We start from the raw sequence: 17,928 nt of genomic DNA, 5'->3' as shown, positions 1-17,928 counted from the left end.
CACCTGCAAATAGGGGAAAATATCCCGGGGCAACAACTGGTAGCGAGGCTGGAGCTCCCCAAAAGACCTCACCCTCTTCGTTTCCAAATCGCAAAATTGTCCCAAACAAACCAAACCCTGAGCCTCCCACCTCTTAAACACCCCGGCCCCCCTTCCCGGAATAAACTCAGGATTAAAACGCAAAGGGGCATACCAAGAATATCGCCGCCCCTGTAAAAGCACACAGCGCACCGCTCTCCACACCCGCATCGCTGTCCGGACGGAGGACATCCGACATCTACCCCCCCCACTCCCCGGGACCCACGGCAGATGTAGTAAGGGCACATCCCCCTCCAAGCCCTGTTCAAGGTCCACCCAAAGTTTCGGGGCTTGAGTCTGCCACTCCAAGAGTGCTCGCAGCTGCGCCGCCTGGTAATACTTCAGCACATTAGGTACCGCCAACCCACCCTCGCCCTTGCCCAAATATAAGACTCGGCGACTCACCCGCGGTCTTTTTTCCGCCCAAATCTATTTGTTGTTTTTGATGAATGTTTCACCATTTTGGGACACTAGTTTGCAAATTTATTGCCCAATAGTGACTTAAAGGGGATTAAATAAATATAATGCAGTTGAACCTTTTTCCTAATGCATGATATATGCTTGATTTAAAATGCAACTAAATAAAAAAATAAGACAAAGATAGAAGTGGGGCAGGGGTGCTGACAATATGAGGAGAGAACTCGAGGGTGGGGGGCATCGACAACATAGTGCGACAGTAAATCCTGGCGTGGTGGAGGCAGATGATACTGTCAGGACGGGGATGAAAAGTCCAGTGATATTAAGGGTAGCTAAACAGAATATTTAGGCTTCATAGGGAAAACTTTCCTTGATCTGCTTGCAACAGAAACATGCCTTAAAAGTTTAGAACGAGGCATTGATGAAATGAGAAGTTTCATGCAGGCCTCAGTGAGCTCCTGAGCCTGGCACTGCCATTCATCTGCCAGCATCCTGCAGACAGCCTCTGGGTCATGAAGGAGGAAGAAGGCTAAGCCTCCCTTCCCCCCGCATTAAAATGCCAGGCACTCCGCTCTGCACACTGACATTTCCAGCAGCACCTCCTGGGAGTGGGAGGAGCAGAGAAACCGCCATGAAAAACTGTACAAAGTATCTGACAAACATTCTAGCAAGAGAACAGTGGCACTGAATTAAGGCAAGAGCTCAGCCCTCTCAGGCACTGTGTGCAGTCATCAAGAAGACACACACAACTGACAGCGTGTCAGATAGAGCCAACTTGAATTCTTCTGAAGACTTGTGTTCATTTGGCCACCTAAGGTATCTGCATATGGTAGAGGGCAAAATTCCCACAGAAAAAGAGAAAGCAGCCTGGAGTGATCACTTCAAAATAGAACATAAGAAGTTGCCTCCGCTGAGGCAGACCAGAGGTCCATCTCACCCAGCGGTCCGCTCCCGCGGCAGCCCATCAGGCCTATTGCCTGAGCAGTGATCCCTGACTATTTCTATAACTTACCTCTTACTCCTATCCCTATAACCTGCCTCTACTCCTATCTGTACCCCTCAATCCCTTTGTCCTCTAGGAACCTATCCAAACCTTCTTTGAAGCCCTGTAACGTGCTTCTGCCTATCACAGCCTCCGGAAGTGCGGTCCATGTATCCACCACCATCTGGGTGAAAAAGAACTTCCTAGTGTTTGTTCTAAACCTGTCCCCTTTCAATTTCTCCGGGTGCCCCCTCGTACTTGTGGTTCCCCATAATTTGAAAAATCTGTCCCTGTCTACTTTTTCTATGCCCTTCAGGATCTTGAAGGTTTCTATCATGTCTCCTCTAAGTCTCCGCTTCTCCAGGGAGAACAGCCCCAGCTCTTTCAGCCTGTCAGTATATGAAAGGTTTTCCATGCCCTTTATTAGCTTAGTTGCTCTTCTCTGGACTCCCTCAAGCATTGCCATGTCCTTCCTGAGGTACGGTGACCAGTACTGGACGCAGTATTCCAGATGCGGGCGCACCATTGCACGATAAAGTGGCAGGATGACTTCCTTCGTCCTGGTCGGATACCCTTCTTGATGATACCCAACATTTTGTTTGCTTTCCTTGAGGCTGTGGCGCCTGCGCCGACGTCTTCAATGTTGTGTCCACCATCACTCCCAGGTCTCTTTCAAGGTTACTTACCCTTAGCGGTGATCCCCCCATTTTGTAAGTGAACATCGGGTTCTTTTTCCCCACATGCATGACCTTGCATTTCCCTATGTTGAAGCTCATTTGCCACTTTTTGGCCCACTCTTCCAGTGTCGTCAGATCCTTTTGGAGATCTTCGCAGTCTTCCGTAGTTTTAACCCTGCTATATAGTTTGGTGTCATCCGCAAATTTAATGAGCTCACATTTTGTTCCCGCCTCCAGGTCGTTGATAAATATATTGAACAGGAGCGGTCCCGGCACCGACCCCTGCGGAACTCCGCTCGTGACCCGTTGCCAGTCTGAGTAATGGCCCTTAACTCCAACCCTCTGTTTCCTGTCTGCTAGCCAGTTTTTGATCCATCGGTGGACCTCCCCTTGCACCCCCCCTTGCAGTCTTTCATGTGGTACCTTGTCGAAGGCTTTTTGGAAGTCAAGGTAAATGATGTCTATGGATTCCCCTTTATCCACCTGGCTGTTTACCCCCTCAAAGAAGTACAATAAGTTTGTGAGGCATGACCTACCCTTGCAGAAGCCATGCTGACTCGACTTTAGCTGCCCATTGTTTTCGATGTGCTCACAGATGCTGTCCTCAATCAGCGCTTCCATCATCTTTCCCGGGACCGAGGTCAAGCTCACCGGACTGTAGTTTCCTGGGTCACCCCTTGAACCCTTCTTGAAGATGGGCGTGACATTTGCTATTTTCCAGTCCTCCGGAACCTCTCCAGTTTTTAAGGATAGGTTGCATATTTGTCAAAGTGGCTCTGCTATTTCGTTCCTTAGTTCCTTGAGTACCCTTGGATGAATGCCGTCCGGACCTGGTGATTTGTCACTCTTTAGCCTGTCTATCTGCCTGAGGACATCTTCTTGGCTTACCTCTAGTTGGACCAGCTTATCGTCCTGATCTCCATTTACAATCTCTTCGGGTTCCGGAATGTTGGTTGTGTCCTCCCTCGTGAAGACTGACGTGAAGAACTCATTTAACTTGTCAGCTATCTCTTTTTCCTCTTTTACTACTCCCTTTCTGTCTCCATCATCCAAGGGTCCCACTTCCTCCCTTGCTGGTTGCTTCCCCTTAACGTACCTGAAGAATGATTTGAAGTTTGTTGCTTCCCCCGCCAGTCTCTCTTCATATTCTCTTTTTGCTTTCCTAAACACTCGGTGACACTCCTTCTGGTGTTCTTTGTGCTCCTTTTGGTTGTCCTTTGTTTGGTCCTTTTTCCATTTTTTGAATGATGCTTTCTTGTCACTTATCGCCTTTTTCACTGCATTTGTTATCCACACTGGGTTTTTTGTTCTATTTTTTTTTTTTTTTTTGCACCCTTTCCTGAACTTGGGGACGCACAGGTTCTGTGCTTCGTGCACCGTGTCCTTGAGTAGGGTCCAGGCTTTTTCTACGGACTCCATCTTCCTTGTGTTTCCGTCGAGTTTCTTTCTTACCATTTTCCTCATGGCATCATAATTTCCTTTTTTGAAGTTGAGTGCCGTTGTTGTGGTTCTTTTCACCTTTGATGATCCAATTTCTAGCCTACAATGGATCGTGTTGTGATCGCTGTTTCCTAGTGGGGCTAGTACCACCACCTCTTTTGCGGGTCCCCCTAGACCACTGAAGATTAGGTCAAGAGTGGCATCTCCCCGTGTTGGTTCCGTGACCAGCTGTTCCATGAAACAGTCCCTCGTGGCCTCCAGGAATTTGGTCTCCCTCGTGCAGTTTGAGTGCCCGATACTCCAGTCTATCCCAGGGTAGTTGATGTCCCCCATCACCACCACACTTCCGCTTTTGCATACCTGCCTCAGTTCAGTCTCCAGGTCCTGGTCGATTTCTTCCGATTGTCCAGGTGGGCGATAGTACAATCCCAATTTTATATCTGCTCCAGTTCCTCCCGGTAGCTTAACCCATAGTGATTCTAAGCCATCCGCCTTTACTGTTGTTTCCATCCTGGTTGAGGGTATGGAGTCTTTTATATATAGCGCTATTCCTCCACCCTTCTTGTGTGTCCTGTCCCTCCTGTAGAGTTTGTACCTGGTATGGCCACATCCCATTTATTGTCATCAGTCCACCATGTTTCTGTGACTCCAATTATGTCTAGGTCCTTCTTGCTGGCTATGACTTCCAGCTCTCCCATTTTGGCCCTTAGGCTCCTAGCATTGGTGTATAGGCAATGTAAGTCCCGGTTGTTTGCCTTCCCTGCTGGTTTTTCTCGTGGTTTGGCACTCCTGGCGACCCCCTCATGGGCTGCTAGTCCCCGAACCTCGTCTCGGTCATCCTCCACCTGCGTTGTGTCTGTTCTGTCCTCAGCCTGTTTCCCCATTTTTGGTTGCCCTTCTGGCTCCCGTTGTTCTCTGCTGATCCTGCTTGCTAGTTTCATTTGTGCCCTGGGCCCCTGTATTGCGTCCTTAGGTCCCTTTTCCAAAAATTCCCACTCAGTCCCGAGCCCTCTTTTACAATGTCCTTGCCCCTCTGCCTCCTGTTGTTCTCTGTTGATCCTGATTGCTAGTTTCATTTGTGCCCTGAGCCCCTGCATTGCGTCCTTAGGTCCTTTTTCCAAAAATTCCCATTCAGTCCCGAGCCCTCTTTTACAATGTCCTTGCTCAGTATCTTTATTTGATACTATTGTCCGATGTGTCGAGGTCAGATCGACTATCGGCTTTCCCCTTCTCCTCAGTTTAAAGCCAAGTCTATGACGCTCTGGACGTTGCGTGCCAGCATCCTTGTCCCAGCCGTGCTCAGGTGCAGTCCGTCTCTCCTGTAGAGCTTGTTCTTCCCCAAGAAAGTTGTCCAGTTCCGAACAAAGTGGAAACCCTCCTCTTCGCACCATCTCCTCAGCCAACCGTTTATTGCTTGTAGTTCGCTCTGCCTCCTTGCGTCCGCTCTCGGTACTGGCAGGATCTCCGAGAAGGCTATCTTCCTTGTCCTCAGTTTCAATTTCCTCCCCAGGATCGGTTAGTGTAGTCCTGTTGTAGTTCCTCCTGCTGACGTCATTGGTTCCAATGTGGATTACTACATGTGGATTACTACTGCTGTCTCCTCCGTCTCGGCTCCCTCCAGGATCCTCTCAATTCTGTTGATGACATCCGTCGTTCTTGCCCCCGGTAGACATGTCACTAGTTGGTTCTCTCTCCCTCCGGCTATGTGACTGTCCACTTCTCTCAAGATTGAGTCTCCCACTACGATAGCGGATCTCCCCTTCCTCAACTGTCTCTCTGGTCTCAGGTCTGTGTCAAAGTTCAGAGGAAAATCAAACAGAAAGAGAACTGTGCCACACCATTATTGCCAACCTTCATAACAAAGATGGCACTTAATTTATAAAATTTATGGCCAAATGATTCTTTAGATAATCATACATTATGCAGCTACTGGGACCTCTGCTCAGTTATCATGCTAGACTAGACGTATGTTTCAAATGCATCGAAAATGGCACAATAACAGAGAAAATGGCCACTTTGCTCTTTAGTATCTGACTACTGCATTGACATTCTCTTTCACCCTTGTCCCTCTGAGTCAGTGCAAAGAAGGCTTGAATTCTGCCATTGTTTAGACTCTTCCCACCTCTTTTGAAAGTATGTTCAAGGTGCCCGATTTAAAAAAACGTATTTTCTCACAATCATTTTTTAACTTCTCAATTAATCAATACTTAAAATTAAAGGTCATCGAATAAGTTGGGTGTGATAGTTTGCACCAAGCTCACTTAATACAATTATGACAAGTTTTCCAGGCAGAGACTCTTTGCTCAGCTCAATGCAGAATGATTAGGAATGAAGCTGCCCAAACATAAAAAGAAGGTACCGGTTGCATTACATATGGGATGGTGTTAGGTTTACAAGCTGTCTTAAGGTACTTTACCGAAGCCTCCTAAAAATCTGAACATATCTATGGTATTTCTCCTCACTTTGAGAGGATGTTTCCTTAGCTCCTAACATCCACCTTCACACAGGCCATCGGATTAATTGATCATTACAAATGAAGATCTGAAGGACTTCAGTGGGAAAAAATCAGTTGGTAAAGTTAATAGCACACTTGAATGTATAAGAACAGGTATCATTTGCAGGAGCAAAGAAGTGGTATAACTCCTCATGTTCTTTTGTGAATGCCAGTTCTCCCCCTCTCTTATGGTATACTGCCTTTGACTTTATGTCCCTCCAATATATGATTTAAACAGTTCCAAAACCCTTGACTACTCCTCCAAAATGTATCTTCTTTCATCTGGCATATTTCCTCTTTTGCTGATTTTTGTATTAGTCACAATTAAGCAAACTTGCCTTTTCAAAGCCTCCCCGTAATGTCACTTATAAAGACCTTGTGGCACCTATTGGTTACCCTCCCTTCCCTAGAATGGACCCCACCAATCATCACACAAACTTCTGTTGCTCAACCAACTTCTCATAATTTTTAACTCCAGATTAGCTATCGGGGTCATCAGTTTTCTTTGTGGAACATTATCAAAGTGTTTATTGAAATCCAGATGGATCAAATGATGTAAACTCTCCCAGATCTACTATTCTGATCATGTTAAAAAAAACAACCCCCCCAAAAAAACAAAACAAAACAAAAAAAAAAAACACAATCAAATTTGTTTGCAAGCTCTGGGTGCCACAAAAGATTTCAGGCTTACAAATGTAATTTTAAGTACTAGTTTTGATTCTACAAGGACACCACCATCCAACAGTGCAACATCATGCAAGTAAGTGCAAGTGATGAGGGTGCATACAACACGGCCACTAAATTCTCAGCACAGTATTTTATGAGATGGGCCCTGACCTGTCTAAGTTGCTGGAGGCAAGGAAGGCATACAAAATGGCACAGACTGAAACCTAAGTCTATAAAAAATGGCTGATGTATTTCCCAGTAAACTACCTGCATTTTCAAGGAAACAAACTTTCAGCTGGACATGCAGATCTGAACACTGTCTATAGATGACTCATCTTTCCTTGGCCAAAGGTCCAGGCCAAGCAGAATAGAAAAAGCTGACTCCAGTTGTATAAGAACATAAGAATTGCCGTTGCTGGGTCAGACCAGTGGTCCATCGTGCCCAGCAGTCTGCTCACATGGTGGCCCTTAGATCAAAGGAACTTGTCTAACTTTGTCTTGAATCCCTGGAGGGTGTTTTCCCCTATAACAGCCTCCGGAAGAACATTCCAGTTTTCTACCACTCTCTGGGTGAAGAACTTCCTTACGTTTGTATGGAATCTATCCCCTTTTTTAACTTTAGAGAGTGCCCTCTCGTTCTCTCTGCCTTGGAGAAGGTGAACAACCTGTCTTTACTAAGTCTATTCCTTTCATTATCTTGAATGTTTCGATCACCTTATATGGACAAGGAGACCCATGAGAGCTGGGAAGCGGATTAGGAACAGGACATGTCCAGGGTAAAGTTAGGTATGCTTTATCAGATCAGATGATCCTCTAGTGACATTATAAAAAGTATAAAAATGTGGACAGAGTACAGCCCTGGTTAGAGAATTTTTTTTTACACGAATAGATTGGCCAGCATTCAGTCATGTTGTAAATTTCTCTCCTGTGTGCTGTCTGATTATATGCTGAATATTTCTTTATCATTATTTTATTCGCTGTTCATTTATTAGTTATAGCATTTTTATAATAACATATCAGCATTATTCCAAGGCACATAGTGCATGGCATGGTCATTTTCTCTTAGACGAGAGGTCAGTGAAGGAGCATAGCAGTGGGTTCTATCAATTACATGGTTCGACCCTGAAGAAGAATGAAACATGATTTCATATCAGGAGAGGGTGATACATCTATTAAAGATAAATTCTTAATTCTTATATAAAAAGAAAAAGAAAAAAAAAAAAAAGAATAAAATGGATTAAGATATAAGAAAAATGGATCGATGAAGATAAGGGCCAATACTGTCTGAGTTAAATACTCTGACAGCCGTCTTGAGGATTCAAAGAAAATGTATTATGTTTTTTGAATAAATTTGGATCAATTATTACTTTTGTAGATAGACTGATTTTGAAAAATGGTAATGTTTTGCCACCAAATACTGAGCCATCACCGACACACAAAACAGCCTTTTTCAAGGCCACCTACAAGAATATGAAGGATGATGCTCGTATGTACTTTTTTGGCCAGCGAAGTACATTACTCAATTTATGCATAAAATCGATTAGCATGGCAACTTTAACAAACTGAGAAATTTAAGGCCAAGCTTGAATAAAAAGCTGATTCTACTAGCCAAATGAATTGGGTCAACAAAAAAATTAAAATAGAAAGCCAAAAAGTTGAAAGAATGAAAAATTCAGAAGTGGTTCCAGCCATTTGCACACCACTGTATCTCTGTGGCATAGCTGCACAAGAGGTGAATCTCTTTCAACTGAAAGGAAGCTTTGGGACGAGAGGGTATATAAGGGGAATTATCTCAAAAGTAATCTAAAGAAATACTTCTTCACAGAGAGGGTAGTGGATGCATGGAATGACCTCCTTGTGGAGAGAAGGAGTGTATCTGAAATCAAGAAAGCCTTGGACAGGCATGTGGGATCTCTTAGGGGAGGAAGAGACAGCAGACGATATGGATGGGCAGACTGGATAGGCCATATGGCCTTTATCTGCTGTCACTTTCTCTGTTACTTTATATTCAGCAGTCCCACCTAAAATGGATGAATCATCTGCTTATTTACATAACAGTCTTTCCCCTACGTTATTAAGCATCCTCATTTCAAGTTTCAAGTTTCAAGTTTAATGGTTTTTTGATTAATCGCTTAATCATACTTCTAAGCGATGAACAGTTTAAAATTACATATTGATGGGAAACAATACAATACAAAACAAAATTTATATACTGACAAGGAATTGAAATTTAACTTAACATACTCATAACATTGGGTAAATAGGGAAATGAAATACAAATCAATATAGTAAAGTAGAAACAATAAAGGGAAAGATACAGAAGGTAAACAAAATAACAATTAAAATTTTATAAGATAAAATTAGTTAGGGCATATGGAGTATTAAAATTAATTTTCAAAGGCATCTTTGAAGAGAAATGTTTTTAAATTACTTTTAAATTTTCCAAGTTCCTGTTCTTCCCTTAAAAACATTGGAAGGGCATTCCAAGTCTGTGGTGCGGTAACCGAAAAAATAAACTGCCGTCTTGTATTGATAACCTTCAGCGAGGGAATAGTCAATAAATTCTGTTCATTAGATCTCAAAACTCTATTTGGAGTGTAAGTTGAACAGTTGTCAAGGATGTCTCTCTTAACATTTGGTGCTGGTTATCCTTTTCTATATTCTTATTTTTCTTAACTGATTTTCAGACATTGTTCAAATATAGCACAAAGTACATTACAATGCTTTTATTTGTATTAAAGGCACAACACACATTCTTCACATTGCAGATCCCTACCTTATTACACACCTACATTCAACAGCCAGGATCTCTAGGCAAAGGGCTCCTTTTACAAAGGTGCGTTAGGGCTTTAACGCGCGGAATTGCCGCACGAGCTAGACCTTAACGCCAGCATTGAGCTGGTGTTAGTTCTAGAAGCATAGCGCTGGTTTAGTGTGCGCTAAAATCCTGCGTGCGCTAAAAACGCTAGTGCACTTTAGTAAAAGGAGCCCAAAGTGTTACAATGATTGTGTTAACGTTTGTATTGCTAAAGAATGTTAAACAGTGAAGTCTATTTTTCTGTAACTTTTTTCTTTGTCCTTTACTGCTCTGGTCTCTTTACTCACTTCCCCTTGCTAACATGTCTGCTGCAAACATTTATTGCTATTCAATAGGCCTTTTTTTAATGTTGCCTCTTTGATCACTTGTTCTAATAAGACTTATTTATCCTAAATCATTCATGTCTTCAAGTCAGTCCTTCTGAAGTTTAAAACCTTTGTTCTTCTGTTGTTCAGTTCTAATCCAGTATTTACACTATGATAAATCGTTGGACCCCCAAGTTATCTCCTGCTATGGTACTGGTGAAACTGTCTATCAGCATCAGGTTCCATGCTACCTAAATTTGCCTTACTGGTTCAGACCAAAGGTCCATCTAATCTAGCATCCTGTTTCCAACAGTGACCAATCCAAGACACAACTATATGGTAAGATCCCCCAAAAGTGGCAAGATTCTATTCTGTTTAACCCCAGGAATAAGCAATGGCCTTCTCCATATACTGTATACCTTAATAATAGCTTATGGACTTTTCTTCAGGAATTTGTCCAAACATTTTATAAATCCAGCTATGCAATCTGCCTTTACTACATCCTCTGGCAGCGCGTTCCAGAGCTAAACTATGCATTAAGTGAAATAAATATTTTCTCTGATTTGTTTGAAATGTACAAGTTAGTAGCTTATTGGAATGCCAATCCCTAGTATTTCTAATTTTTGAAAAAGTAAACAATTTGTGATAAACTGTTCTACTCTACTCAGGATTTTATAGACCTCTTATTATCGCCCCTTGGCCATCTCTTCTTCAAACTTCCCTTGCCTTTTCGCATATGAAAATAGTTCAACCCTCTTAAATCATTTTGGTCACCCTTCTTTGCATCTGCATGGGAAAAATACCTTTTGCAAAGATTCAAATACCTTCCTGAAGCTAGCAGTAGATACAGATCCCCTATTAACAGCACCTTATCTTAACAAGTTTTTTCTATTCCGCCTTTACCTAAATAGTTCAAGGACGGATAACAGAAATTAAAAAACAGACCAATTTGTCCGGGAATTTGTTAGGTGCCATCGACTCATATTCGAGTCCTAAGAACTTGATGAACATCATCAAGTTTTCTTGGCACAATAGAATGGATTGGCAGTCCTTTCTTCTGTCCAGGAATTACAGATTTAAAACATAAAACTTATATAACATAATTAAGCCCAATTTAAAATCAATCAAGATGGAAACAGAAAAGATTTTAAAAGTTTTCTGCACCAAAGATAATGCCCACAGACACATAATCCCAAAGGAAGTTAGTTCCAAAAATTAACCAGTTGACATTGAATTGACAAAGAAAACTGTCTAATAGACTTTACATTCTTAGCCCAAAGGAAATTTCAATTGAAAAGAATTTCTCATTTGATATTTAGAAAGAGGGTTAATACAATGACATTAGCTTTGACAGATAATCAGGAACATTATCTGTTAAGATCTTATAAACTGTAATTCCTAACTTGAATTTTATTCTAGCTTCCAAAAGGTAACCAATAAAGTCTACTGTAATAAGGTTGTACATATTAATCTTACAGCTGAAATTTGAACCAACTGTAATTGATTAATAAGAGATTTAGAGCAATACTAGGTTGCAGTAATTGATTCTAGACAAAATCAAGGACTGCACTAAAATCCGGATCTCAAAATATTTCCTTATAGTTCTCTGTTTTCTTATGATCAGATAACATTGTTTAACTACTTATTGTACATGATAATACATGGACAAGTTATTATCCAATTCTACTCCTAGTATTCATGAATGTAATTCAAGAGGAAAATGATTCCTATCTATAGAAATTGTAGGAACATATCTTCGGTCTTTCTTGGAACCAAGCCACAGAAACTTTTTAAAAAATTTTTATTCAGTTTAAAGTTGTTGCATGGAAATCCAATTTTCAATAATATTAAAACAGATCTTTATATTGGAAACTGTATCTCTTAAAAATGAGGATACTGAGAACTTTCTGATAAAGAACAAGTGATACCATTAACTTTAATTCTGACGGTTGCTTTAGCGCCAGATAAAAATTGGTTACTGAAACTTTTCTTTAAAAATAAACAGAAAGATTTCTTGGGTCAAAAAATACAAATATATCCAGATTTAGCTCATGATATCCAGAGACGTCATCGAGAATTTTTACTTCTAAAACCAGGAATGTTAGCTCTAGAGGCAACTTTCTATTTGCATCATCCGTATACATGTATTGTGCATTATTCTTTACAAAAATTTGTTTTCTTTGAACCTTTCCAACTGTCCACGTTCTTATCATTGTCACGACTGGAAAAAGAAAAGAGCTAATGTCATGTAATACAAAGGAAAAGAGATAGTCCTGTCCTCAGTTAATTAAACCTTATTTTTCTTCTGATTACAATTACCTTTAGTCTTGCTTTTGGTAACATTTTAGATCCTAATTTGGAGGACTTAAGTGGAATTTAAGCACATATTTGATTGCTTTAGGAAGTATATTTTCTTTATATGTATAATTCTTGATGACTTAACTTTTACTTTCTGTACAAGTTTGAACTTGATATGTAATATTGAAATTATAAATAAAGAATAAAAAAAAAAAATGAGGATACTGGTTAATATCATTTCTCTCTCTATATATGTAATGTTGAATTCCTGTCTGATCCAGAATAGAACCCAGAGATTGCATAATTATATTAAACGATGGGGGAGAGAGTGAGGAACCCTTGTGGTACCCCACTCAATTCAAAGGATACCAGGTATCTGAAAATTTTTTTATCTTTTCTCACAGTATAGTATCATTCAATCAAAAAAAAACCTTGAAACCATGACAAAATGGAACCTTCAATTTCAAAATAATTTAAAATTTCCAGCATACGATCAAAATCAACTAAATCAAAAGCACTGCTCAAACTGAATCACTATAACGCAGTGTCCCTTAGATAATAGATGCTGAAACAACCGTTTCTATACTATGATTTCTTCTGAAAAACAACTGTGAAGTATAAAACATTGGAGATAGCAGTCAAGTTGTTCCGTAATATAACCCTCCATGACTAACAGAAATTGTTGACATCATTTTTGCTTGCTATCTTTTGGATGAACAGAAGAATAGCTTTGCTGGGTCAGACCAATGGTCCATCTAGCCCAGTGGACCATCTTCACGGTGGCCAATCCAGATCACTAGTACATGGCAAAAACCCAACTAGTAGCAACATTCCATGGTTTGTATCATGTCTATATCTACCTCCTTCTCTTAGCAGCCTACAGAGAAGGTGTTTTTAAAACTTTGCTTTTAAGTCACCTTCTCCTGTCATAAAAAGTCTGCTGTACTAAAAGCATCAAAGAATTGATCAGGCACGCAAGTGGGTGATGTCACTGCATATCACTGAAATAGAACAATACTCCCAGAGCTTAATCTTAGTGTAGTATAAAGTTCTGAGCCAGCGTGGTCATTCCTGTACACAGTCTCCTCAGCTCCTTAGTTAATTCCATAGCTCAACATATAATGCAATGCAATCTTTGAAGAAATGAGAGGGACTGTGTGTATCATCAATCCTGCTGTCTAAGGCTTTATAGGGAGCAACAATGCTTTTTCCATCAACAAGCAGGATTTAGTCAGACAAACATGACTTTCAAACTCAAGGTTGCTCATCTTTTCATGTATTGTCCACTTTCAGGAGCAGCACACACAAAAATAGAGCAAGACAGCTACAGTATCGCACAGACAGACTGGCTAGTACAGTTCAACCAAATGCATGGTCTGTTACTTTGGACTGGTTCAAGCAGCATAATACAAAGATGTGAGGTCCAGGTTGCTGCTTTAAAAATAGTATCCAGCAAAGCAAACTTCAGGAGAGCCACAGTAGCTCTGATCTCATTAGATTTTATGTTGCTATTTAGAGAAATATCTGTTTGTTCATAACAGAATTAGATGCATGATGATAACCAATTTACTGAGTCTGAAAACTGGAATGCCAATTCTGTTGGGGTCAAAGGAGTCAGCTCTTCCGATGAAACCCTGGTACCCACAACACCTAAATAAACCACTAAGATTTTTTTCTAAGCAATTCAGCTGTTCCTTTTCGCTCTAAAATTAGTTATCCTCTTCCCAGACCCACCTGTATTGCTGACACAAACTGGATGGTGCTGACCAGTGCCAGAGTTCGGCCTGGGGGAAAGTTAAAGCGCAAGGTCTCTAAGAAATGGGATGTGTCAATCTTGATATCCACAAACACGTACAGCATCTGAATCCCTTTTGTTGCATCAATGGGAACTAGAAATGCAAGCAACAAGATAATTCACCACTTGGTAGAATCCCCCTAGCATAACAATCACAAGCACATCCTTCCCCCACCACTGTGACAAAGTCTAGGCACACAATGACAATCCATATTTCCAAGAAACAGTCACAGGTAAAGGTACGCAGTGGCACAGTGACACCCCTCCCTCTAGCACTGTGACGATGTCATTCCTCCACCAGTGATCCAGACACAAGAATAGAGGACTCCCCTCTCCCTGCTCACAGACACACAGAGGGCAATAGTCATCAAGTCTGTGGAATATATAAAATTTATCTGGTTAACTTCAGGTTGTGAGGACTAATCAGTCTGCCTAACTTCATCAAATCATCATCGGATATCAATGCTGACTAATTTTTTTTTTTTAGCTAGTTAAACTTTATGTAGTGAACAAGTTCGCTGGGAAAAATTTAGCTGGTAAGCAGGGGAGAGCACATGGAACCTGGGTTCCCTCCAACTATTCCGAAAACAACTGAAAACCTGGCTTTTCCCTAGCATATAACTCTCTCTCCTTCTGTCTACATCCCCTCTTTTTATATGCTTTTGTAAACCCTTCTTCTTATTTTTAAGCTTTGTAAACCGTGTCGAGCTCCACTTCCGTGGAGATGATACGGTATATAAACTTAAGGCTTAGTTTAGTTTAGTTTAACATTCAAAACCTCAGGTTTTGAATAGAAAATCTAAAAAATGTAGTGTGTCAAACCCTTTGAAAAATTGACACCATAGCCAGTCTTTGTAACTGGTCACTTAGGTTGGAAGGCCAGGAAGGTACCTGGATGTCTTAATACAATACCATCATGAAAACAGGCCAAATCAGCTATAAATGCTGCCACATACATTCACACCTGCTTGGGAGGTCATGTAACTGTATGCAATTGAAGCACAGGCATTCACAGGTACTTTTAACCCCTACTTTGTGACTGTCCATGTTCTATCCAAACTCCTCCAAATATCCCTACACTCAGACTGTAAATGTGCACCTTCTTGATACTGTGAGGTAATTTTATAAGTGGCCTTTTACCACATACAGCAGGGTTTATCCATGAAACATCTTTTATACAATTAGCACCCTGTGACTCCACCCCAATTCTAATCTAGTCATAGGTGAAAATCTTTACACAGTTGGGTAATAAGATCTCAAACAAAGCCCTAACTGCAGAGGCAGGTTTGGATACTGTTGCCATCAGAGATGTGGCTTCAGTAAGTCCCATAACTGAGAAATGGGCATACCAGATTACAATTTTAATTAGCGAGATAAAGCAAAGATACTTACCTGTAGCAGGTGTTCTCCAAGGACAGACCCAGGCATATATTCTCATATGTGGGTGATGTCATCCACAGCACCCAGTCCAGACACTGCCAAGTGCCCTGTCACTTTAAATCTTTAGGCAATACCCAGCTTGCTGAACCATCAATTCAGTAGAAAAGCTATGAAGCCAACTAAGGAGGGTGGGCGGGTTGTGAGAACACCTGCTACAGGTAAGTATCTTTGCCTTCTCTGAGGACAAGCAGGCATACAATCTCCATCAAGGGCAAAGGAGTTGAAAACAGATTTAGTCAAAAGACACATATAAGATTGCAAAGATAGATAAAATGTTGCTTGTTGGAGATGCAAAAACAGAAGCAGTGGTGCTCCTCAGACAAATGGCGACAGATCACAAGGGGGCGGAGACAATATTAAACTTGGTTTTACAAATGGGGAAAGTGTTTCTAAGGACTAGGCAGGTGAACCCTGAGATCCATGTCAGTTGAGTTTTCAGGATATCCATAATGAATACGACTGAAACAGATTTGCATGCCTGTCACCTCCATTATATGCATATTCATTAAGGATATCCTGAAAACCGGAATTGCTGGTGATCCACTAGAAAAGGTTCGAGAACCACTGATCTAAGTGATCTACTAACGTCCTACAGGTACGGGTTGGTGGCACCTCTGTCAGAGTATAAGGGTACAAATGTACTGGCGGTGTACGGGACTATGTACTTTCTATATCTATAGTTTGAGGTTTTCTAAACAAGGATGCACTAGTTTCCTTATACATCCAAAAGAAATTCAATATGTTTAATTGGTGACCAAAACACTCATGCACCGAGCTGCTTGGCTGCTCCTTTCCCAGCTTTTGTGGGCTACTTTCCCTCTGTAGGGAGGAGGGATTTTGCACTTAACTGTGCTGGGGTCAATAGCAAATATAATTAAATATTAATGAACAGCCGTGATTCGTTAGGCAGCCCTCATTCTTTAATTATTCACTTAATTGCCGTGACACAGTGTTCCTTAGCATTAAGGGGAATTAGATTTCTGTTTATCGATTCCCCAAACAGCATTACAGAGGAAATAAAAACGGACAACAAACAGCCCTTTCACTCCAGTTCATAGCAAAGCACTGGGCGCTGGGGAAGATCTCCTCTGAGCCAATGCTGTTACTACTGCACCATATTATTCCAGATGGGGGTCTTGTCAGTGACTTGCACAGAGCTCTTGGGATGTTGGACAGATTACCTCAAGGCCTCTCTCTCTCTCTCTGTGGCTGGGACCAATTAGTATCTCACCCCATCATGTATTGCTCCACTGGATTTCTAAGCACCAAACGCATAACTCTGCACTTTTATGCATGAAATTTTATGGCCAAGTCCTTGACTGCTCTTCAAGCTTACTCAAATTACTTCTCCTATTTTCTGCCCACCTAGAGTTTTCACCCTGTTGTGCTTCCTGGCATTATCTGTAAAAAGACAAACCTTTCTTACTACCAATCCCTCTGTAATACAAAGCTATTGAAGAAAATCAGTTCAAGAACTGACCCTTATGGCACTATCCTCAACACAGCCTTTTTCTCTGGGGATGAAAGTAATTCACCAGCACCCTCTATTACAGCAATTCTTAAGCCAATCCTTGGGACACATCAAGCTCATCGAGTTTTCAGGATACTCACAATGAATATGATAAATTTATAAGCAATGGAGGCAGTGTGTGCAAATTTATCTCAGGCATGTTAAGTTGTGGATATCCTGAAAACCTGACTGGCAAAGGACTGGGTTGAGAAGCACTGTTTTATCTCTAACCTGGTGGGGCTTATGCAGTACGCGCAAGGCTTTGTACAAGGCTAGCGCAGGGTGCGCATGGCTTTAGGGCACAATTTTGTAAGGAGAAAAAATGCAAAAAAAAAAGAGTTTGCACAGAAGGTAACCCTATGTAAAAAAGCCTTTTATAGTAATGCAGTAGAGATCAGTGCACAGCAAATTAAAATCAATGGTAAAGAGGCTCTTAGCTATTCTGCACAGATGCACAAGGCAAAGGTTCAACACAATGCCAGACAACAAAGTCTGTGGAGGCACAAAGATTGGAAATGGCATAAGCAGGAGCAATCTCAATATGGTTATTGGAACCTCCGAGTTAGTCTCTTGAGACTGCCAATGAAAATCCCAGAAGGCATATTGAAGGAGGAACTGACTGTGCACAGGAGTGAATGGGGATTGCTGCTGTGCCCACTACCCACCAAGACACAATAGGCCCAAGAAGGGGCTGCCAAGGATCAGGCTCAGGCTCACACTCGGGAGGAGGGCTGCTGCTGGTGAGTGTGTTTGGGGGAGGACACGTTTTGGACAGATGTGGGGCAGGGCCAGTTTCATCTTCATCTTTGGCTTCGGCCAAAACTGAGTTGCTAATTTTGGTCACAGGTTTAGTTCCAGAAGAAACCGAAGATGCTAGGTTCTAGAGGAACAGAAGGAGTAACTGGTTCTTCTGCAGTAAAGCAAAGATACTTACCTGTAGCAGGTATTCTCTGAGGACAACAGGTATATATCGTATTTTTCGCTCCATAAGTAGCACTTTTGCCATCC

At 41.5% G+C, this 17,928-nt stretch overlaps 1 protein-coding gene across 2 annotated transcripts in view; it reads right to left on the bottom strand.

Annotated features, from left to right (window-relative positions):
- Positions 1–17,928, bottom strand: part of DPH1 (diphthamide biosynthesis 1) — a 187,314-nt gene that overhangs the window by 72,722 nt on the left and 96,664 nt on the right. For both annotated transcript variants that reach the window (XM_033922691.1, XM_033922690.1), the window contains exon 5: positions 13,910–14,064. In XM_033922691.1, the coding sequence (XP_033778582.1) occupies positions 13,910–14,064 (155 nt within the window). The remainder of the gene's footprint in view (positions 1–13,909; positions 14,065–17,928) is intronic.

The sequence above is a fragment of the Geotrypetes seraphini genome, chromosome 15 (genome assembly GCF_902459505.1).
Source record: "Geotrypetes seraphini chromosome 15, aGeoSer1.1, whole genome shotgun sequence".
In the NCBI taxonomy this organism is placed as follows: Eukaryota; Metazoa; Chordata; class Amphibia; order Gymnophiona; family Dermophiidae; genus Geotrypetes; species Geotrypetes seraphini.
Note: the sequence above shows the minus strand (reverse complement) of the source record. Positions and strands in the feature narration are given on the sequence as shown.